At 43.1% G+C, this 23,713-nt stretch overlaps 2 protein-coding genes across 3 annotated transcripts in view; one reads left to right on the top strand and one right to left on the bottom strand.

Moving 5' to 3' along the window:
- Positions 1-10,378: 10,378 nt before the first annotated feature.
- Positions 10,379-12,468, bottom strand: PEG10 (paternally expressed 10). Its single transcript, XM_052639090.1, is given in 2 exon segments — positions 10,379-11,556; positions 11,559-12,468. Coding segments are annotated over 2 exon segments (2,073 nt in total). The 5' UTR covers positions 12,454-12,468.
- Positions 12,469-19,663: 7,195 nt separating this feature from the next.
- The window catches only part of SGCE (sarcoglycan epsilon), a 67,740-nt gene continuing 63,690 nt past the window's right edge, over positions 19,664-23,713 (top strand). For both annotated transcript variants that reach the window (XM_052638657.1, XM_052638656.1), the window contains exon 1: positions 19,664-19,772. In XM_052638657.1, coding sequence (XP_052494617.1) covers positions 19,664-19,772 — 109 coding nt within the window. The remainder of the gene's footprint in view (positions 19,773-23,713) is intronic.

Genomic DNA, 23,713 nt, shown 5'->3' with positions numbered 1-23,713 from the left:
AACCATGAAGAAACTGAATATGCCCACCAAATGTGAGAAAATATTTGCAAATCATATATCTGATGAGGGGTTGGTATCTAAAATATATGAAGAACTCCTACAACTCAACAGCAGAAAAGCAACCTGAAATAAAAATGTGAGCGATCTGAATAGACTTTTTTTTCACATAAGACATACAGGTACATGAAAATATACTCCAAATCAGTAATCATCAGGGAAACGCAAAACAAAACCACAATGAGATATCACCTTACACCTTTTGAAATGGTATCATCCAAAAGGCAAGAAATGAGAGTTGGAAAGGATGTGTGGAAAAGGGAAGGTAAATTGGTTGCAGTAACTGTTGAAACAGTATGGAGGTTCTTCAACAAATTAAAACAGAATTACCACATGATCTACTTCTGCACATTTATGCTAGTAAATGATAACACTAATTCAAAAAGATATCTGCAACCCCATGTTTATTGCAGTGTTATTTACAATAGCCGAGAAACACTCTCAGCGTGCATTGATGGCTGAATGGATAAAGAAAAAATATATATACATATATACACACACCTATACAATGGAATATTATTCAATCAGAAAAATATGAAATCTTGCCCTTTAAGACAAGTTGGACGAACCTTGAAGGCATTATGCTAAGAGAAATAAGTCAGACGGAGAAAGACAAGCACTATATGATCTCACTATACGTTTGTTTCCAAGGCAAACCATTCAATATCACGGTAATCCACATGGACATCACCAGATGGTCAACACCGAAATCAGATTGATTATATTCTTTGCAGCCAAAGATGGAGAAGCTGTATACAGTCAACAAAAATAAGACCAGCAGCTGACTGTGGCTTAGATACATGAACTCCTTATTGCCAAATTCAGACTTAAACTGAAGAAAGTGGGGAAAACTACTATTCAGGTATGACCTAAATAAAATCCCTTATGATTATACAGTGGAAGTGAGAAATAGATTTAAGGGACTAGTCTGATAGACAGAGTGCCTGATGAACTATGGATGTGACATTGTAGAGGAGACAGAGATCAAGACCATCCCCAAGAAAAAGAAATGAAAAAAGGCAAAATGGCTGTCTGAGGAGGCCTTACAAATAGCTGTAAAAAGAAGAGAAGTGAAAAGCAAAGGAGAAAAGGAAACATATACCCACTTGAATGCAGAGTCCCAAAGAATAGCAGGGAGAGATAAGAAAGCCTTCTTCAGTGATGAGTGCAAAGAACTAGAGGAAAACAATAGAATGGGAAAGACAAGATCTCTTCAAGAAAATTAGAGATACCAAAGGAACGTTTCATGCAAAGATGGGCTCGATAAAGGACAGAAATGGTATGGACCTAACAGAAGCAGAAGATATTAAGAAGACGTGGCAAGAATACACAGAAGAACTGTACAAAAAAGATCTTCACAACCCAGATAATCATGATGGTGTGATCACTCACACTCACCTAGAGCCAGACATCCTGGAATATGAAGTCAAGTGGGCCTTAGAAAGCATCACTATGAACAAAGCTAGTGGAGGTGATGGAATTCCAGTGGAGCTATTTCAAATCCTGAAAGATGGTACTGTGAAAGTGCTGCATTCAATATGCCAGCAAATTTGGAAAACTCAGCAGTGACCACAGGACTGGAAACTGTCAGTTTTCATTCCAATCCCAAAGAAAGGCAATGCCAAAGAATGCTCAAACTACCACACAATTGCACTCATCTCACATGCTAGTCAAGTAATGCTCAAAATTCTCCAAGCCAGGCTTCAGCAATACGTGAACCATGAACTTCCTAATGTTCAAGCTGGTTTTAGAAAAGGCAGAGGAACCAGAGATCAAATTGCCAACATCCACTGGATCATCAAAAAAGCAAGAGAGTTCCAGAAAAACATCAATTTCTGCTTTATTGACTATGCCAAAGCCTTTGACTGTGTGGATCCCAATAAACTGTGGAAAATTCTGAGAGAGACGGGAATACCAGACCACCTGACCTGCCTCTTGAGAAATCTGTATGCAGGTCAGGAAGCAACAGTTAGAACTGGACATGGAATAACAGACTGGTTCCAAGTAGGAAAAGGAGTATGTCAAGGCTGTATATAGTCACCCTGCTTATTTAACTTCTATGCAGAGTACATCATGAGAAACGCTGGACTGGAAGAAACACAAGGTGGAATCAAGATTGCCGGGAGAAATATCAATAACCTCAGATATGCAGATGACACCACTCTTATGGCAGAAAGTGAAGAGAAGCTAAAAAGCCTCTTGATGAAACTGAAAGAGGAGAGTGAAAAAGTTTGGTTAAAGCTCAACATTCAGAAAACTAAGATCATGGCATCTGGTCCCATCACTTCATGGGAAATAGATGAGGAAACAGTGTCAGACTTTATTTTTTGGGGCTCCAAAACCACTGCAGATGGTGACTGCAGCCAAGAAATTAAAAGACGCTTACTCCTGGGAAGAAAAGTTATGACCAACCTAGATAGCATATTCAAAAGCAGAGACATTACTTTGCCGACTAAGGTCCGCCTAGTCAAGGCTATGGTTTTTCCTATGGTCATGTATGGATGTGAGAGTTGGACTGTGAAGAAGGCTGAGCGCCGAAGAATTGATGCTTTTGAACTGTGGTGTTGGAGAAGACTCTTGAGAGTCCCTTGGACTGCAAGGAGATCCAACCAGTCCATTCTGAAGGAGATCAACCCTGGGGTTTCTTTGGAAGGAATGATGCTAAAGCTGAAGCTCCAGTACTTTGGCCACCTCATGCGAAGAGTTGACTCATTGGAAAAGACTCTGATGCTGGGAGGGATTGGGGGCAGGACGAGAAGGGGATGACAGAGGATGAGATGGCTGGATGGCATCACTGACTCTATGGACGTGAATCTGAGTGATATCCAGGAGTTGGTGATAGACAGGGAGGCCTGGCGTGCTGCGATTCATGGGTCACAAAGAGTCTGATACGACTGAGCGACTGAACTGAACTGAACTGAACAAAGCTTAAACCTAGTTGTCAGAATTGGGCATTATTTCAGTGTTGTGTTGACACAAAATTGGTAATTCGACATACAGATTTTGTGGTTCTAAAAGTAGCGAAATGCCTTTACCCTATTTGTGATTAGTCTTAAGAACTGCAGGCGGTGATGAAAATTGAGGTGGCAGTGCTCAGGTGATTCAAAGTTACAGAAATGAAAAATACATAGTCTCAAAGTTTGGTTAGGCTTAGAAGGTAAGATGCTGTGTTTTTTATTAGAATTATTCCAACATTAGGTTCCTTCAATAATGTTGAAACCTCTTAGAACAGAAAAAATTTGTTATTTTTGAAAAGAATTTTATCCATTATAAACTTTCATGAGTGTCTGTCTCTAGGTAAAACTTGCACCTGTTTCATTCTTGCTTTGTGACATGGACTGCTTGAAAGAACTAGTCAATGATACAGTTACATAACTGATCATTTTAATCCAGCTGCTCTCTTATGTTGGACTATAAAACAATAGTAATAAGACAAAAAAAATAGTAATCAATGATCTTTCAGAGTAATTAATAATTAATAATAGCTATTGTCTTAGATCAAAATGTTATTCTGTAAATTACCCTGAGTTCCAGGATACAAGATTTCTGATGTCTGTGTATCATCCATCTCCAGTGATTATCTGGGAATGGAATTAGGGAGGAGGTTTACTGTGTGCTGAAAAGGTTTCTTAATTTGGGAGGAAAAGAGCCATCTAGGCTCTCTTTCTCTCGTTGATTCTTTCTAATTCTCATTTAAACACTAATAAAAACAAATACTTGAGAAATTTAGTGTATTCTAGAAAAAATATATAATGCCAGAAATTAAGCAAGTTTCTTGCTGTGATTCATGGGGTCGCAAAGAGTCGGACACGACTGAGCGACTGAACTGAACTGAACTTGCAGTAAATGATGGTTAGATTGCGCCTGGTCAAAAATAACCTGGGTAACTATGATGCCTAAAAAGTTGGGGTACCCTGGCTAGAGAATCCCTGGGTGCTCATCCTTCAAGTGCAGCGGGCATCTCCGTGCAAGGTCTGTGCCCAGCATCATGTCCCCCAACGCCAGCTTTGTGTCTGGCACATGAAGAGAAATTCATACTTATTGACCACACCGTTGTTTACTTATTTAAATGTTTATTATTCATCCACCTAGATTCTTTATATATACTCAAAGAAGCCAGAACACATAGGAAACACACACACACTTATTACTTATCCAACAGGATTCTTCTCCACATATATTCAAGGGAGTCAGAACACACACACATATTTATTCTGTTAATTAAACAATAAATATGTGTGTTCTTATTGTTATTTATCCATGTAGACTTTTCTCTATGCATATTCAAGGAAGCCAGAACACGCGTGCGTGCACACACACACGTATTTAGTTATTTATCCATGAAGATTTTTCTCTACATATATTCAGAAAGGAAGCAAAAACACATACACACACATGTATTTATTTTTTATCCATTTAGATTTTTCTCTATATATTCAAGGAAGCCAGAACACACACACGCACACACACACACACACACACACGTGCACACATTTATTAATTTATTATTTATTTACCCATCTCTATTCTTTATATATTTTTAAAGCCCCAAAATGAGTAAAGGGTGGGGGCTGGGTATTTAATGTCTCTAGGAAAATATTAGTTGCTTGGTAAATTAGCTAGTCATCATAGTTTATAGGTGTATGCCATGCATTTTTTCATTATGTTGAACAGTTCTCTGTGAACTCAAAACCACTGGTCTTAGTTGCGATTGCTAATTTAATTCCATGAGTAATTTTGTTTACCCTCTTCTGCCATTATGTACTTCTTCCTTTTTGTAGTTCTTGATCTATCTAGAATTCACGAGTGTATGTTTTTGAGGTATGGGTCAAAAAGTTTCCCACATTAATACTTAATTGCTTTTATATGTTTTTATAATTTGTGTTGGGCTGAGGTTAAAGCATCTGCCTGCAATGTGGGAGACCTGGGTTCGATCCCTGGATCGGGAAGATCCCCTGGAGAAGGAAATGGCAATCCACTCCAGTATTCTTGCCTGGAGAATCCCATGGACAGAGGAACCTGGTGGGCTACAGTCCATGGGGTCGCGAAGAGTCGGACATGACTAAGTGACTTCACTCACTCACTCACTCATAATTTGTGTATTTTCCCTTAAGTTTTGTTTAATCATGTGGTTTAGGAATCAAGGTGGGGGTCAGAAAGGGGAGGAGTCTAGGTGCAACAAAACAGAAACGTATGGATACTCCCATTTCTTTTCAAAGTGGTTTGGTGAACAGCATTGTTTGTAAAGCCCACCCCCAAGTAAGCATTTGTGTCCCACCACCAATTTTTCAAATCCCGCCCACCACTCAGCACACTGTTGAAGCCCATGAACTCTGGGCTAGATGAATAACCATTCAGGATGGTGTGCTTCTAAGGTGAAAGTTTTCAGGTTGTGTGTGTCCTTTCTTACCCCAAATCATTCCATTTAGTCATTGTCTCCCATGTGTAACTCCCAACAAATGATTGCATTTACATCATTACCCCATCAATGAACCCAGTAATCCTTCAAAACTTGCCCATCACTGAGTCCTTTTTCTCAGGGTTTCCAAGGAATGGCAGAAGCTGGCAATGTTATTCTTTCTTCCAGTTTTATTGAGATCAATTAATATATATAAGGTGAGCAGCTTTAATAGTTTGACAACATATATTTTGTGAAATTATCATCATACCTTTAGCTTAGGTTTTCTATATTACCCTACAACCGTTATAAAATTCGATAGGAGTCACTCAACCTCATTTGTCACTTTAGATGATTTTCATGCTAACTCTGTTATTGTTTTAGTGTTATTTGGTGTTAAAAACATGTCTGCTAATTTCCCTTCATGTCATACTTGAGTACATTTGGTATGTCTTCTTTTATCCTTAAGTTTTTAAAAATTTTCTATTAATAAATCTCAGGTATTCCCAGTTTTTTGTTGTTGTCCTTCAGTCACCAAGTCGTGTCTGACTCTGTGACCCCATGGTAAATTCATATAAAAAGTTATACATGTCAACAGAATCTTTATTAATTGTGTGGCCTTACGTTTTTCAGCTTAGAAAGTTTTTTATATTATGTCCATAGAGTTGCTATTAATCATGGGGCTTTATTTTTATAAAGGTTTGCATTGGGAATGACTTCAATTTCTTGGAATATTCTGGGTAAATAATGGGACACGGTGTTGCTCGATTGATATATAGCACCCCCACCCTTCCCACCCTGCTGTCTTCCCACCCCCAGCCCCATCCTCTAGACTCCCCTACCCTCCTCACTCTGCCTTCTTCCTTCACCAACTCTTCTGTTCTCTCTCCACCCCTCCTTTCCTCTTCCTCCCCCTCCCCCATCCTCCTCAACCCCGTCCACTTGATGTCCAGTGTACGCTGAAATGATCAAGACAGTTTGCACTTAACCACTAAATCTTTATTGAATTTTTATTATAACATCAATCGATACATCAGCAAATAGAGAGAAATACAGAGTAAATAGCAATAAATGGGCAAGGGTAGGGATGTTGCGCAGGGGCAGGTGGGAAGTGCAGAGTTAGGAAAAAGGGGCAGGGGTAAGAAGAAGGGCCACTGACAGGGGCATAAGCAACGCTTCTTATTCATCACTTTTCTGTAACTTCCATGAATCTTTACCATCTATCGTTATCAATATCACTCCAGCAACAATTTCTCAAAGGGCATCTATCTATCTTAACTCTCTAAAGACTGCTTACAATCTCAATCCCCGGAGTTAATACTCAGGGCAAAGAGCCTCTATTAAGACTATTTATCCAGTCATCCCTGAACTTTCTCCTGCTAGTTTCTATCTGTGTCCAACAGCCCCCAAAAGGTTGATCTCCCTGCAGTTCCCTTCAAGTTTATCTGAAATCTTTAGGGGTAGCAATCAGAGTAAAGAATCACAAGGAGATACACGTTTACTTATAAAGGTATCTAATGCAGAGTATCATGCTTTTTAACTGACCCCACCCACTTAAGATTACTTAATAGCCCCCCCCTAAAATACTTATGATTATATATGTCCCCAATTAAATCGTTACACAAAGAAATAAAAACAAGGAAAGTTTCCACAGACCACTTTGATAGCTTTCTACAATCTGAAACAACAAAGAACTCTCAATCCTAACTGATGTGCCTTCTTTCTTTAAGATGAAAGCGTGGCATGGCTCCCATCAGGCTCTTCATCTCTGCAGGTGGTTCTCATCATTTCTGCCCAGGTCTTTCCGGCAGAGTGTTCTCTGTTGCCAGTCTTGGAATTCTGATGTTAGATGTCTGTGGTGCGTGATGACTGGATCAATTCAGGAGTCCAAGAGGTACCTGCAAACTTAAACAGAAATCCTGACTGCACTTTGCAGGTGTGCCCCTCTTATTTTGTCCACCTGAAGTTCACTGTGCTAACTCACATGATTTATTCCAACTAACTCTCCATTTTCCAGCATCTAATACAAGTACCTCACTGCTCAAACTAAATTGACCCTTCAGAAATGTACATAAACTTCCTCCACTTCAACAACCTAGCATGGTGACCTTAGCTAGTTCTCTCCAGGTCTGCCTAACAATGGGAGCTTATATCTTCTTCCTTCATTTTTTAACCAACACTGAAAATTTGGGCCAAAAGTCAATCAATTTTGTCATTGTTTCAAAAGGCAGACTGTTGGCTTTGCTAATAATTTTGATGTTTTCTTTATCATCTTTGTCTTTATTTTGCTCCCTTTCCACATTCTTTAGAGATTAATTTGCTTTCTCCTTTCTTCTGAATAAAGGCATTTTGTTGGAAAATGCCAAAAATTTTTAAAATATTCAATTAAAACAAAGTTGATGAAAACACATGAGCTAAAGGAAACTTAATAAAATTCCGATTCTACAGAATAAGTTTGAGATTACTTATCTTGAACACCTACGCATATAGATAGTATATATAGCTATAGGGCATCGTACACACTGCCAAACAGATTTTCACAAGCTCTACGAAACAGCCAAAGGTGTGTCAGGGATTTCCTCCGGGAGTTAACCCACACCACCATGCTCCCTCATGCTTGCTGCCGTCACATCTCCAGACTTCCGCTTGCAGCGATGGCAATGTCCGTGTGCACATGCTGGGGCTGCAGACAGTAGCCCACTTCTAGGCCCTCTGCAGCTTGAAGATCAACTGACAACTGTAAATTTGACACAAAGCAACTTGAATTCAAATGTATGGAGGATGGGTTGATTGAGGTAAACTGACGTGATGCTTCAAAAAGTCCAGAAGCACAAATGCACCATTTAAAAAGAAGTTAACCCAAAACACATGAGCGACTAACAAGCTTTCAGATTCCATTTGGAAAAAAAGAAAAAGAAAAAGGAAAAGTTGTTTTGGATTAAACAGCCAATTAGGCAATTAGGTATTTTCTTTGAATTTGTGTCTCATTTTGTTTGATTTTTAAAGGCCCAATCAAAAAAAAAAATTAAACTATAGATGATGTTAAAATAGAAGTTTGAAGATGAACAGGATGAACTATTATACAAGTACTCCAGTCTGAGGAGCCTCTTATTCACAGTGTTGTAAGAGAAGTTCACAGTAAAGAACTATTTTATACTACCTTACATATCAATTTTAACTGATTTAAGAAGAGTTGGATAGTAATTCAATGGAAATAACTTTGAAAGCAGAGTCACTACTTTAAAACACCATTAAAGGACACTATCAACCTACAGCTTAAACTTTTAAGTATTTAAACATGCAAGGGTGAGGGTGAGTGATAATGAGCGTGTGAAGGGTGATGCTGATGAAAAGTGAAACTTCACCATTGGACTCCTCTTCATGACAGGTTATTTGAAAAATACACCATATCGTTTGCTACTGCTCAAATGGTTGGAGACTGTGTTGAAACACATGCTCCCAGAAGCCTGCCTCTTTCTTCTCCATGCCATGGCAGCAAATTGGAGTCTCAGCAACCAGGCAGGCAGGATGTCAAATCCTGCAGCAGGGTAAGTGGCAGTAGTAAACAGAGAGAGAGGTTAGATAATCAGTTCAAGGTAGTAGCAAGGGACCAGGCTAAAGGAAGTCAGGCAGTCCCAGGTTAGCACAAAGCATCCAGGAGACACCAGCTGATGTCACTGGACCGAAGACAACTCTTCTGTTGTCTGTTGCTTTGGGTTGCTTTCTGAGGCCTTTCATTCATTGGCAGCTTATTGGCTCCATCCCCTAGAGGATGGTAAAATACACTCCCCCTCCCTTAGCATCCCAGTGCTATAGTCTAGTGAGGGGACTGATAATGAAATGCCCAGGTGCATATGGAGGCAGAGACAAGGACAGATGCGCCCAAGACTTCAGCTGACACACTGCCAGCCAGTGAACAATGCTCGTGAACATTCCTTCTGAAGTTCCAGGTCAAGGTGGTACCATTAACGGTGAGTCTCTCCTTTAAGAGCTGGGTACAGCAATTTAGGAGTCCTTATTAGCTACTCATTAGCCCTCATACATGGCTGAGAGATGATCACACTTCACAAATGTCTAACCACCTGGAGTCACCAGCAGTCTCTGGTTACCAGGCTTTTTGTTTTGTGTGGAAGCCATTGCTGGCATGGTGATGGTAAGGTGTTGTGACAAAGTCAGAGTTATTGGGTACGTATGATTTGCACCAGGATGTGAAGGCACACTCAAACATGCACAAGTCCCTCTGAGAGCCCTTCCTCCTGTGGCCTGAGGTGTTCTGTTGAAGGGGTTTTGCCTGCTCCCCAGAGAACCGGTTGAGTTGCCGCTCCTTCAGTCATGAAAGTGGAGTTTGAAGATGGTGAAGTTTCAAAGGGTGCAGCCAGAAGATCACGGAAGCCGCTGGCACTGCACCAGTAACTGTGGCTTCCTTCATAAGGCCTCCCTCCTCCAAGGCTGTAAGGTACCTCAACTGCAAGGAAAGTCCTGTCCTCCTCCTCGCCTCCCCCTCAGTAAAGAAAACAGCATTTCCTGTGTTTGCATCAGCTTCTCAGTAACTGTTAAATGAGGAATCTGACAGCTCGTAATTCAGATGGTGAGAGAGGTTTCAGCAGGTAAAACCCAGGTTTCCAGGGTTTGCTGGGAAGTAAACTTGTTATGAATTTTAATTAGGTTGGCAGTTAAGGTGGAAAATCAGAGATAATTTGTTGGTAAATATTTTGTTGTTCCCACCAAACAGTGGAGGTCAGTGGGTGCTTTGAAATGGGTGTCAGTCCAGGGTGGCCCTGACCTTCTGTAACCATTTCAGAGGAAAGCCTGTGCTCAGATTGGTCTGAAGGTACAGCGGCCCAATGTAGCACACAGTCACTGATGAGAAGCTGAACAGGAGTTCATTTTGAGGGTGGAGATCCTGAAGGGCAGGATGCCGATTCACAGGGTGCTGTAAGAAGGAGGCGGTGGCGGCGGTGGGGGTGGCGGCGGGGGCGGCTGAGGCGGCGGGTACTGGGGCACTGGCGGCTGGCGGTACCAATGGGGATTCCAGGTGATCACCACGGGGACATAGAGGGATCGCCCGTGTCCATCTCGCCCCACGGGGTACCAGGCGAATCCTACTGGGTAGGTCGGGTATGCGGCATAGGCGGGATAGGTCGGATATCCTGGAATTTGAGGTACGAATTCAGTGTACGTTGCCAGGTGAGCTTGGTCATCTAAATTTGGAATCGTGAGTCGAGGATACTGATTCTGGATGGTGACACCGTTGGGACCCCGGCAGTCGTAAGAAACTTGCAGCTTCCACCCTCTCTTCACTTGGAGAACTTGGGCTCCGTTCGGCGCGATGGTGGGAGTGATCAGCCCATCCTTCACGTGTCTGGCAACGAAATCTCGAAGGGCTGCCATTTCAGACTCCGACAGTGAGTACACATGCCCGCTGGGAATACTGTGTGCTCCGGGGATCATTTCTATGTTAGGGTCCACCAGACGGTTGTCTGGGTAGACGTTCTCATCCACTGGGGTGTACACATTCTGCACGTAGTAGTATCTCACAGGCTGGTAAACTCTGTACCCCTCTACTGGGTAGTAGAACGCGGGTTGCGCTGGTGGTGGGAGAAGTGGTGGTATTGGAGAGTACATCCGGCAGTGGTATCTGCAATATTCGGAATCGAAGACGATCGATCGGGTGCTCCACGTGATGTTGGGATCGTGTGTGCTCAGCCAGCGCACCCCCAGGACGATGGGGAAGAACGGGGACTGAGTCACATCGAACGACAGCACCTCGCGGTGATCTCCCAAGTCGACGATCAGGTCATGAGTTTCGTGGACCACTGGGCCCGATGCTATGGGACGTCCATCAATTGCTTCTACAAGTATGGGCCAGTCCTTGATTCTCAGAGGAATGCCGTTCTGGGCCACGTACTCGTGATCAATGAAATTGCCAGAAGCGCCAGAATCGATCATGGCTCGGACGAACAGGCTGTGTCGGCCCGGGAGATGAATCTGGAGCATCACTTGCAAGTGTGGAGATGACGCAGCATCATCTTGGGGGGACCTTATTAATTCCGGCCCGGTCGCTGAAGGTCCCTCTACAGCGGGGCCGGGGAGTTTCCCGCCGGCGAAGCCTTCGAGGCCTTGGCAGGACAGTTGTCAGCGTAGTGGCCTCCATTCCCACAGTAGAGGCACAGGTTCAGCTTGCGACGTCTCTCTTTCTCTTCCTGCGTCAGGCGCATGCGGGCGCCCCCCACGGGCTCGGTCGGGTCTGCCTGGTGGTGGTGGTGATTGTTGACTTGCGGCGCCACCAGCGCACGTGGCGGGGATCGCGGCTTGCGGGCAGCGGCCGCCCGGGCCAGCCTTCTCTCAATGTGGATGCACTGGCCGATCAGCGCCGACAGCGACTTGGCCACTTCGAGGCGCGCCAGCTCCGCCTGGATGTGGTCGCTGAGGCCCTCGTGGTACTGGTCGATCAGGGCGGGCTCGTTCCAATCCAGGTCCTGCGCGATCATCTGGAAAGCGTTAGAGTAGTCGACCACCGACCCCATTCCCTGGCGCAGACGTCTGATCTTGCGTTTGGCGGCCTCGCGCCGCTGGGGGTCTTCGAAGACGTGCTTCATTTCGGTCATGAAGGCTGGGTAGTTGTGCATCAGGTAGTGAGAACGCTCCAGTTTGGCCGAGGCCCAGCGGGCGGCGCGGCCCGTCATCATGCTGGTCACGAAGCAGACACGCACGCGATCGACAGAGAAATCGCGGGTGCTCTTCTCCATAAAGAGCTGGCACTGGGACATGAAGGGAACCAGCATGTCTGGGTTGCCGTCGAACTTCTCGGGAAGGTCTTCTGGGCACTCCTCCTCGATAGGGGTGGCTGGGGTGGCGGCGGCGGCTGCACCGCACAGCTCAATGTCGTCCTCTTCCTCCTCGGGGGCGGGCTCCACTTGCTCGCGGAGGGTGGTGTTCTCCTCGGTGAGTTTCTGCACCTGGTTGTGCAGGTTGTTGTTCTCCTCGGACTGCTTCATGACCCTCTCTCTGAGGTTGTTGATCTCTTCCGAGAGATCCTCCCGCCGGCGTTCTCCCAGGTTGCGGTTGTATTGGCCCCTCTGGCTGCTGCAGGGGGAATGGGAGGGGGAGGAAGGATCGTTGGGGGGAGGAGGAGGCGGAGGTGGTGGGCAGTCGGGCCCCAGGGTGATGGTTGGGGTGGGAGGAGACCTCCCAGGCGTAGTAGCTTCACTCCTGTGGGAATGGAGGCCTGTGTCCTGGCCTCCGCGTCCACCTTTTCGCCTTCTGGTTTTCAGAAGCTTTCTGTTTCTGTAAATGAAGATAAAAGCATAAATTCAACACATACATTCAAAGCACCACAATAGGAAGTATCTGCTAAAGTACTTTAAATACATGAGTATTTAAAGTACCTCTTTATTCCCCTTGTTTACATCAATAGTTAATAAACAGACCAAAGCCCCACAAAAAAGATGTTAATCAATTAGGACTGTGGACAATGAAAAGAATCCTCTTTGATGTCCAAATGATCCTTTCCTCCTCAAGAATCACCTGTTCATCATAATTTAACAATATGCAACTCATAAGCAGCATGGTTACCTTTACTGACAAATAATGTAGAGATACTCCAAATAAGAACCTTTATAAGCAGAGCAAGAAACCTTCAAGGCAAAGATACCAAAAAATTATGTAAAATGAAGCCAAAATGATAACTACTTGTTACCTGAAAAACAGCTACTATTCCAGCCAATAAAGAACCAAGAAAAAGAAAGGTGTGTGTGTGGGGGGGGGTGGTGTTAAAAATCACAATGACTGTTATTCATCAACCCATCAAGGGGGGGGTGGCACTTTGGCCCACTGTCCCTACCCTGATCCACCTTTATAGAGAAGGTAACTATGAATGGTCATCAAAACAAACAACTGCCACAAAGCCAACAGAAAACTGTCTAAATTCCTTTTCAAACCCGAATTAGATTTCCCCTTTGGGACAGAAATGGTACTGAGCAGCAACCTGTATATACTGGTTTCTCTCCTTATTATGCAGTCAACCAACAATTACTGATTGATGCCTCTTAGGAGTAGCTAGGCTACAAAATAGAACATTCAAAGAAGCCCAGTAATAGTGGCCCTCAAACTTACAATGAGGGTTTAATTAGATAATGCAAGTAAAGCACATAGTGCATATTCAACAACTGTTAGCTGATATTAATAAAGTTATTAATAAAAACAGAAACTTTAACTTTCTATATAATGAGGCTGAGATTAAAACAGGGAGGGGCTGCAACTATGGCAACCTGGGTCCCACATCCCACCTAATGATACTCAGGATTTTTTTTAAAAAAAAGACTGTGTCTACAGGGGTGAATGACTGTGTAAGGGGGAAATGATGAGGGGACTTAATGCCCTAATTATGGGTAGGGTGACAATAAATTACACATATACTAAATCAGCACACAGGGGCATGTGTACTTCCTGGAAATAGGGTTAAATTTAGAGTAATTATTTTAACACATCAATGATTTTTAAAATGGACATTAAGTGTTCATATTTGGAAAACTAGGAAAGTGCTCAAAACTTAAATAGACTATATAAAGCCCGTAGACTACCTATTTGTTCCATTTTAACTTGGCAGTCCTGGCCACCTATTCCTTTCTGACCCACCAAGGCAAAAACAGACACCAAATTAATTATGTAAAATAAAGCCACAAAAGTAAACATGCTATTCAGAGAAGTTAGGTGAAAAATTGCTAATATTTCATCAATTGGGTATGGGTGGGGGCAGGAAGGTGATGGTAATTAAAGATGGTACCTGGCTACAGAGAAATACCCCTTCCTCCTCCTCTTTTTGAGACCCCTCCAAGTTCTTTAGGCCCCTCCCCTGCCCCAGCCCCACCAACCACAACCATTTCCCCTTATGCCCTGGGCTGTTGGTTCAGCCTCTTCAAGGAGGCTATTCAGCACACAGAGTCCTTAAGGGACAGAATTACTGTGCCATTTTAATATTTTTAAACTATTACTTAATTACTTTAATAACTTAGACTACGGAAACAATTAACAGTTGACATTGAAGATAAGACATTCAAGTTTAGAAAATGAGATGTAATTAACATATCATAGCCTGTGACATTGTTTCATGTCCAGTTCCTTCAGACGATTACACTGGTGACTATCAGAATATGAGGTCACAAAATAATGCCATTTTTATTAATTAAGTGAAGTGTTTTAATGTCCCATTATAAAGCGACTAATAAGCACAGGTCATTGTGTCATGTCATGATGACTGAGGTGCCACTTCTGTCATCAAAACACTAATACTTTCAAAAGTTAGAGACAAGACTTTGGAAAAGGCATTTCACAGCATGGCCTGCAGCAGGTCAGAAAGGTTAACCACCTATATGTCAATCACAGTCACTGGGGTGGGCTTTATTGAGGCCCAGGTCTGATGGTTTTCACATCTGCAAAACACAAGGACAGGACAAAAATAACAATACATTAGGAAATCAGTAAACAATCACTGAATTGTTTATGGAAACAGAAGATCAGTAAGACCTTAAAATTCAAATGCTTTTGGGGACACGAAGGTACAGAAATGTGAAAAGAGACTGGGCAATCGGGAGGGACTACAGCTATTTCACTTGGGGATGAATGCCTCCCCCAACCCCCACAAACTCTTTTAACTCTTGTATGATTTTTAAATCCAGCGCCAGTCAAACAAATTCAGGGCCTTATTTGACCTGTGAGATTACTAGTTTGAGGTCCCTAACTTTTACCAGTATCAGGCTTAAGGCTCCCACTCCCAGGGTTTGTAATTTTGGGGTGGGACTCTTAAGTCCTAAAAGGGTCAACTGCCCAGAACAGAGTTGTTTATCCATTAAAACAGAGATGTTATGGGGAGGGAGGTGGGAGGGGGGTTCATGTTTGGGAACACATGTAAGAATTAAAGATTTTCTATCATGTATACTATCATGTAAGAATTGAATCACCAGTCTATGTCTGATGCAGGATACAGCATGCTTGGGGCTGGTGCATGGGGATGACCCACAGAGATGTTATGGGGAGGGAGGTGGGAGGGGGGTTCATGTTTGGGAACACATGTAAGAATTAAAGATTTTAAAAATAAAAAATAATTAAAAAAAATAAAATAAAAAACTATAAAAAAAAAACAAAACTGATAGGGTAGTGGGCAAGCAAGTTAAAGGCAGAAGTAAAGTTTACAAATGTTTAAACAGCAACTGGAGCACTGTGACTTGATTTGAATGACAAGACTATGGCTCCTTAAATGCCTCCTTAGTAGGGACTGGATTGCAGAGGTGGGGTCAAGAGGCTCCATTCCTAAAATAAAACCTCAAAGAACACACAGCATATAGCTAAGCGACCTGGGACAGACGCCACCTTTACACACGAAAAACAGTATCACTCTATTTAAGAATTAAATACATTTGATTAATCTTTACTCTTCACAATGATTTTTGAAACTTTCTGTCCCCCCCACCCTACCCTCCCTCAATGCCCCCACCAAAGACACCAAAGCACAACAGTAGCAAAAACCCATCACATGTTAACCATCACACTAGTAAATGATAGTCACCAAGCAATGCTTAATTGTTTTACATTTGCAAATGTCCACATTTCTTTTTGAGAACTGTACAGTTAATGAAATGCAAATTTTAAAAACCATTGTTTTGAACCTCTTTATAATGCAGACACAGAATTTCCAAAGAGAAGAGGGGTTAGGGCAGCAAGGTTGGTAAATGGAACCTGGGGACTTGAAGCTGTAATTATGATATGTTATCCATGTATCCATAGACTATATACTTGTTGGAGGTAGTGTGTGTGTGTGGGGGGGGGGGTGATTGGTGGGGAGTGACAAATTTGGGGAGCCAGCGCTTCCAAATGCCCCTGTAACAGTCCTGGTTCATGGTCTACAACATATGGAACCAGGTTTTAAAATGTCTTCATTTAATTAGAAACATAAATATCTAACTGGCAGTACACTATAAATTTGTTTTATATAGGTATTTTAAAATGCCAGCTAAAACTGTCAATCAATATTGTGTAACCACTTTGTTACATTACACAAATTTTAAATATGACAATTATGTACCATTAACTAATCCACTTGCCCCAAATTTAAATAATTAGCTTTGCTTTCTGGTTTATAAAAAAGCTAATTATTTTTAGTGTTTTGAATTAATTTAGCTGTTTTGAATTATAATTACAGCTTACATTATTCAAACTTAAAAATGCAATTTTTTTTTTTAAGATCCTGTTAAATGTGAGCAAGATAAAACAAGCAGCATCTTGGACAACCTAGCACAGCAAAACACCACAGGAAAGAGCCAGGAACAAAAAACCAGAAAACACCTGCACACACGAAGGAAGACACTGAATAAACCATTTTACTCTGATCATTTAATGAATGCCTACAATATGCCAGACCCAATTAATAATATGTAGGCAAGTTAGCCAGGGCTGATGCCCTAGAGATTCCAAGAAAAAAAATCCAGAAATACACATCATCCTCCTTTAGAGGCCAAGCCAGCAGCACCAACAAAGTTACTTAAAACTCCTGTGAAACAAAGTTCAAGTTGTTCTTTATTTTGTATTCACCAAACCATCTGATTCCATTGGGTCCCACCACAAAGGTCCACTAGTGTGTCCGAAACACTTTAAAAAGTTTTTTACTTTAAAAAAGTTAAATATTTATTAAGATTTAAAAAAACCTTAAAACTTAAAAATGTTAAATATTTTATTTTTCATTTGTAGTAAAAACATTTAGCTAGACTGCCTTTAGAGGCACCAGCCATGTCAGCTTGGAAGCACCCTTCATAACCCACTATCAGGAATTTAAATTGTGGGTTTATGTTATTTAATATATACAAAGTGGCTTTTTAATGCCATGTATAATTGTTATTGTTGTTAATTGTCCTTATATATTATTCTTATATTTATTAGACACCAGTGGATAAAAGGCAAAACCTGCGAAGAGAAACCACAGCAGAAAAACCGCAGGAGGGCGGGGCTGTGCAGCCAGGCTCAGGCAGCGAAGGTGCGCAGGCGCAAAAGAGCGAGGGCGGGGGGGGGGGGAACCGATGAGGTTGGGGGCTCGCACTGCGCAGGCGCAGGCACCCTCTGGAGAGGCGGGGCCATAGACCAGCTCAGAAGAGGCAGGCTCAGGGTGGGGCCGAGTTTTGAAAGGCGGGGTCTGGACGAGCTACCTCGGAGGAGGCAGGCTCAGAGAGAGGCGGGGTCTGGAGGTACCACCTAAGGGAGGCGGGGTTCAGGGGAAGGTGGGGTTTAGGGAAGCCGCCTCACAGGAGGCGGGCTCGGCAGAGGCGGGATCTAGAAGGCGCGCTCTGGGAAGGCGCGCCACAGAGGAGGCGCGCTCGGAGCAGGCGCTGGGCGGCGCTAAGCCTGCTCTTAGCAGATACTGCAGAGAAGGCGCGCTAGGATGGGCGGGGCTGGTCTAAGATGGGCTGCATGCCTCTCCCAGGATCCCCCCTCCCGAAACCCCTCCCACCAGCTTCCACCAGCCAGATTCATTTCATGCAACAAGAGCAATCACCCCCAGATCCATTCCCCCCACCACCACCCCACACCTCCCAATACTAAGCAAACCAACAGTTTCCACAAACTGTTGCTGGATGCCAATTCGCGCCACCACTACAACTACACCACCACTTCAATCAAGCGCAACTAAGCAAGGCAGCCCTGCCACCACCAAAAGATTCCCTTTTACGCTACAGTCAGAGCCCCTCCACTCCACTGCCATAGCAGGAATGGTGTGGGCCGAATGTTAAACACTAATTTTTGCCCAGGGCTCCATTTTGTCTAACAGCACCATCAGAGAACCGTCCTGGAGAAAAAACATAGTGGGAGCCATTCCAAAGGTGTGTTAGAGACAAAGGGTGGGGTTCCTCTAAGAACAGAGTGATCTTACTCTTCAGCTCCTGTCCGCTTCAACTGGTTTCTTTGTAGCGCAAAACAGTACAGCTTGTCTATTTCTGCAGCTGTTATTACTCTGTAGCGCATTTTAGGTATAAATCGTTCCACAGCTCGTGTACCTCTGCGGTTCCTGAGTCTCGCAGCGCAACGAGGCGCCGTTGTAGTGCTATCGTATCATTTTTGAAGCGCTAATCTTCTACAGCTCACATTTTGTAGCGCATTTAAAGCGCAAATCAGTCATCAGTCTGTGGTTCATAAATCGCGGCAATTCATAAATCGCTGCAGTTCATACTGGCTTCAGTGCAAAAGAAGCGCCCATCAGTTTTTAGCGCATTGACGCGCCCATCGCTTTGTAGCGCATTGATGCGCCCATCAGTCTGTAGCGCATTGAAGCGCCTATCGGGTCTGTGGCGCATTTGAAGCGCTTATCGGTTTGTAGCGCATTTGAAGCGCACATCAGTTTGTAGCGCATCTGAAGCGCCAGTTAGTTTGTAGCGGATATCACTTTGCAGCACATCTGCAAATTGGTCTGTAGCTCATGTCCGTCTGCAGCTCATGTCCGTCTGCAGCTCATATCTGTCTACCACCCGTATCTAGACTTAGGTACTAGAAATCAAAGCCCTGAGGGCTTGGATTCTTCACACAGTTTTGGGGCGCAGCCAGTGAAGGCGTGACAAGGTGTGCGTGGAGACATTCGGGCGCTATTCCATCTCCCGCAGCTCTCGATAAGAACGGGGAATGAACGTGATCTTAAAGAAAAAGAAACATCCTCACCGCATACTCACCACGCGAGGACTCCCTGCGAAGGCTGGAAAGACGGGGTCCCACACCTGTGCCAGGCGTGGGGGCCGCTGGGTGCTCGGCAGCCCGGAGTGGCTCCGGACGCGAGCCCGCTCAGCGGACCTTCCTCGAGGTTCGGTGGTCTGTCTCCGCTGGTCTCCTCAGGTCGTAGCCAGGTTTCTTCGACACACACCAACCGAAGTTGAAGCGCGTGTACCGGGAGCGCCAACCGGGAGCCTTATATAGGCTGAACCGAGGAGGGGGGCGCCAAATCCCAGCGTGCTCCGCGGGTTAGGCGGGGTGGAGGGGGAGCGGGGGCGGAGGGGATGGGGGGATGGGAGAGATGGGGGTGGGGGCGATGGCCCCGCTTCGCTGGCCCGCCGCTAGAGGGAGTTCGGGATTAAGGAGGGGGGTGCAGGATGCTGATGCTGAACTGGCCGAGCTGGGAGGAAAGAAGAAAGGGAGGGGAGGGGAGAATTGAGGACTGCCGGCCTAGCCAGGCCAAGAATGCAATTGCCCCGGTGGTGGGAGCTGGGAGACCCTTGTGCTTGGACGGGACAGGGTCGGGGGACACGCAGGATGAGCCCCGCGACCACTGGCGCCTTCTTGCTGACAGGTTAGTGGCCCGCGCGCGACGGGAGGTCCTGGGGCCACAGGCCGCTGCTTCCCCACCCCCCCCCCCCTTCCCGGGTTTGGGGTACCTGGGTGCATTTTCTGGGCATGAGCCCCTCGTGTTGTGGAATCCCCAGTGCACGCTTCCTCCGAGATGCCCCGCACCCCGCTTCTGGAGCCCTGTGTTTCCCTTGCCAGGCTTGACCCCTGGCCTTTTTTCTCTGCGCCCCCGGCGGGCCCCTCCCTGCCCGGCAGCGCCGAAATTCCGTCTCCAGTTTCCATTCCCATTGCCCCCCACCCATCCACAGCAGTCCGGGTGATGAACCTCTCCGGATCCCTGCCTCAGAGGCTGGGGGTCGTCGACCATCTGGAGGTTGGGGGCTTACCGTGCGAATGGGGCTCTGTGGCCCAGAGGCGAGCCATAGGAAATGGGTGTCGAGCTGTGCCTAGCTCTGCCAACACACCACATCTTTCCCCCCCCTTTTCTTGAATACGATCTGGAGGGAACATAAAAATATGCATCTGACACGCCTAATTCTCCTTTCTGCCTAAGCGAATTTCTCAGCAACGGAAATCTCATTTTTCTTAGGTTTTGCGGAGCAGGGAAACGGACTCGTGAAATGCTAGGAGCTAAACAGGGCATTGAGGTCAGGGTTAACCTCGGCTGGGGGCCAGAGACGCTGCAAACACAAGGGTTTGCCCCCACCAAGTACACTATTTTGAGAAAGCGAAAACAATTAAAAACAGCTGTGGATGCCTCCGGTGTATTTGGCGGGCTTCGGAGACTCCCAGCTATGGCCTTTTGGTGATGATTACGAGGTTTACGCAGAGACATGGATCTCCCTGCAATGTTACGTTTTTCTAAATCTTGTAGGGTAAATGAATACCTTTAGTTACGGTAACCGCAAGTTTAATCCTTTGAAGTGCGTTGCCAAGATTTGGCCACAAATATTTGTGTTATGTTTATAAATGTATATATTTTACATTAGAGAAAATTGCAGTGAGTTACGAGACTAAAATACTGATGAGGAAGGAGCTGAAATAAAAAAGCCTTAACGTGGATTTCAATTTAGGAAAGTGTTAGGCACTAAGAAAAGGGAAAATCTGTTGATAATCTTAGTAAAAGAACTTTAAGTTAAAATGAAAAAACCAATTGTCTACAACTGCGGTTCCCGAGACACAGATGAAATTTGTATTTAAAGGCTAAAATAGCAGATTTGAGTAACATTGCTACATATTAATTTGTACATAGAGGATAGATAAGAATTTGACCCGTTGTAGATGACAGAACGGTAGAGATCTCAGTTAAAGCCAGCCTTTCTAAGAGTAAACAAAACTCTAGCACATTTATTGAAACTCTACTTTTTAATCAGAAATAAAATATTGACCATCAGATATATGAATAAATCAAGTGCAGATTTCCAACACTGAAAGATATTTTCCTAGGAAGTTGGGGGAATATAATTATAGTGTTTAGAAGTGTCTTAGTGTCTTTCCATGCTTAGGATGTTCACTCTTCCCTGCAATGTTGAATGCTTTCAGGATTTCTTGTGTTTTCTAGAATACTGTTTTGGTGACTGCCAGACCTTCAAATTCTTACACTTTTTTAAATCCAGGAAAGTTACTTCATCTAGTTGTTTGGTAATTAATAGACATTCTTTTTCTAAAAACATGAGATTAAAAGACAGGATAGGTGATAGAAAAAACTCAGGTTTAAAAATCAAAAAAGTTTGAACAAGTTTGAACCTATTTGAATTTTTATTTCAGAATGTTAGGACTTTTTTTTGGGGGGTGGGGTGGAGGAAAAAACCCAGCTTTAGTGTTTATCATAATAAAAGTAATTCCTATTCATTGTACAGAATTTAGGGGGAAAAACTCCAGAAAACTGGAAAAAAAAAAAAGACCCAAAAAGAAAATCAGGATCACCTGTAACTTCTTTATCCTGTGACAACCCCAGTAAACATTATGGACTCTGCTTTCTCTGTGCATATACACATGCCCAGAGTTATGAAAAATTATGTATTATGAAAAATAATGTATATTTTTCATAGAGTTGCACGTGTATAATTTCTAAAAATTAAAAATGGGATCAAGTTAATTTCCTCCATTTTTTCTCTTGAAGGAGCCTTAGCTATCTAAATAACATTAAAATTTCAGAATCTTTTTAAAAATGGAAATAGTGATTACTTTTTCTAATTGAAATTTAGATGAACATTAGTACAAAAATATTTAAAACTGAAGAACTGAGAGTTTCCTCTGATCTCACTGTTCTAACACACACGCAGTAGTCTGGTATATATCCTTGTGTTTTTTATTCTATATATATGAAAACATTTTTACTTTGCTTAGAAATAGATTTTTCTAAGGAAAAAAACAATAGATAAGTAGCTTTGAAAAAAAAAATTTAAAGTAGCAAAACAATGTTAAACATGAAAACAAAAATACAGTGTTGTTAATAGGTAAATACTTGAGATGACATTTTCATGTTACCTAAAGCACAAAACAACATTAAAAAATCACCCTCACATAAATACATAAGAATTTAAAACACTCTTTTGATATTTGATGTCATAAGTGAATTTTGGATTTCCTCAGATTGTTGTTCCCAGTGTTATCTGTTTCTAACCCGTCTTGCACAAGATTACACGCATAGCAAAAAGAGATGCTAATATGCATTTATCAAATAACACTGGGCATTGTATGGGAATATTTTAATACATTTTAATGAGATTTCCTGTGGATCTATGAAGCTGTTAACTACCTGTGTTTAACTTCAAGTGTAGTAGGAAAATTGTATTTCAAACCCAACTTCAAATAATAGCTTTCTAATTGGATATTTTACTTATTTAAGACAATTTGCCACGTATCTGTGAAGCTGTTGATTTACCCCTTACATTTAGCTTAACGTCTAGAGTAGGAAAAATGTATTTCATAAAAAGTGGAATTTTCACTTGCCAAGCAATAACTGGACTTTCTAGTTAGACATCTGATCTATTTCGGATGACAGTTTGCTTGGGATCTATGAATCTGCTGATGTACTACATGCATTTGACTTAACTTTTAGTGTGGCAGGAAAAATTTATTTCTCAGCAAAGTAGAATTTTCAGTTGTCAAATATTAATTAGACTTAATACTTGACCATTTCATCCATTTATTATAAAGAGTTTACCATAAGTCTAAAAACTCGATCGACCTCATCTGTTTACTTTAAATTCTAGTGTGGTAGGCAAATTGTTTTTCTAAGCAAAGTGGAATTTTCACTTGTCTCTCGGATTTGAAAATTAGCAAGGGACAGCACCAGAGAAAACTGATGAGAAAGATAACGCATATCCAGTTTCTAGCACTGGTTTTAACTGATGAAAACCAGGCTTGAAATAACAACGTTAAAGCAGTGAAGAGACCTTGACATGTTAAAAAAATTCTCCGTCAGTTATTCAGATGGGTCGGGGTTTTAAGAAGTGCAGTATTTATGGATCGCATTTTCTCTAAAATAACCAGGCACTTTGTTTTTAATTCTTTTTTACTAAGCGTCCATGCTTGCTCTGTCTGGTCCCTTTTCTTTTAACTTACTGTTCCCTCAGTTCTAAACACCCAAGGGTAGATTCTGTTGTTGATCTTATTACCCACTCTTGGTGTAAAAAAGGACTCTACGTGAATAGATAACATGTGTTTACACGTCCGCTACAGATCCTTGGGCTGGAGCTCTGTGAAGTCCAGAGCTTCACGGAAATATTATTGTGATGCTTTTTGTTTCTTTCTGTCCTTTCCAGCTTCTCTAACAGAGACGTGACAGAAAGACCGGCAGACGTGGGCATGCAGGCAGGCAGACAGAGAGACATGGACAGATGGACACATGGGCACACACACATGCAAGACATCGAGGCTTTTTCTGAACTTTAGGATGCAGTTCTTCAGTTTGCTGCCTCCCTGATTTCTAGAAATATT

The sequence above is a fragment of the Budorcas taxicolor genome, chromosome 4 (genome assembly GCF_023091745.1).
Source record: "Budorcas taxicolor isolate Tak-1 chromosome 4, Takin1.1, whole genome shotgun sequence".
NCBI lineage: Eukaryota > Metazoa > Chordata > Mammalia > Artiodactyla > Bovidae > Budorcas > Budorcas taxicolor.
The sequence above is the reverse complement of the archived record's forward strand: the minus strand, read 5'-3'. Positions and strand labels throughout refer to the sequence as shown.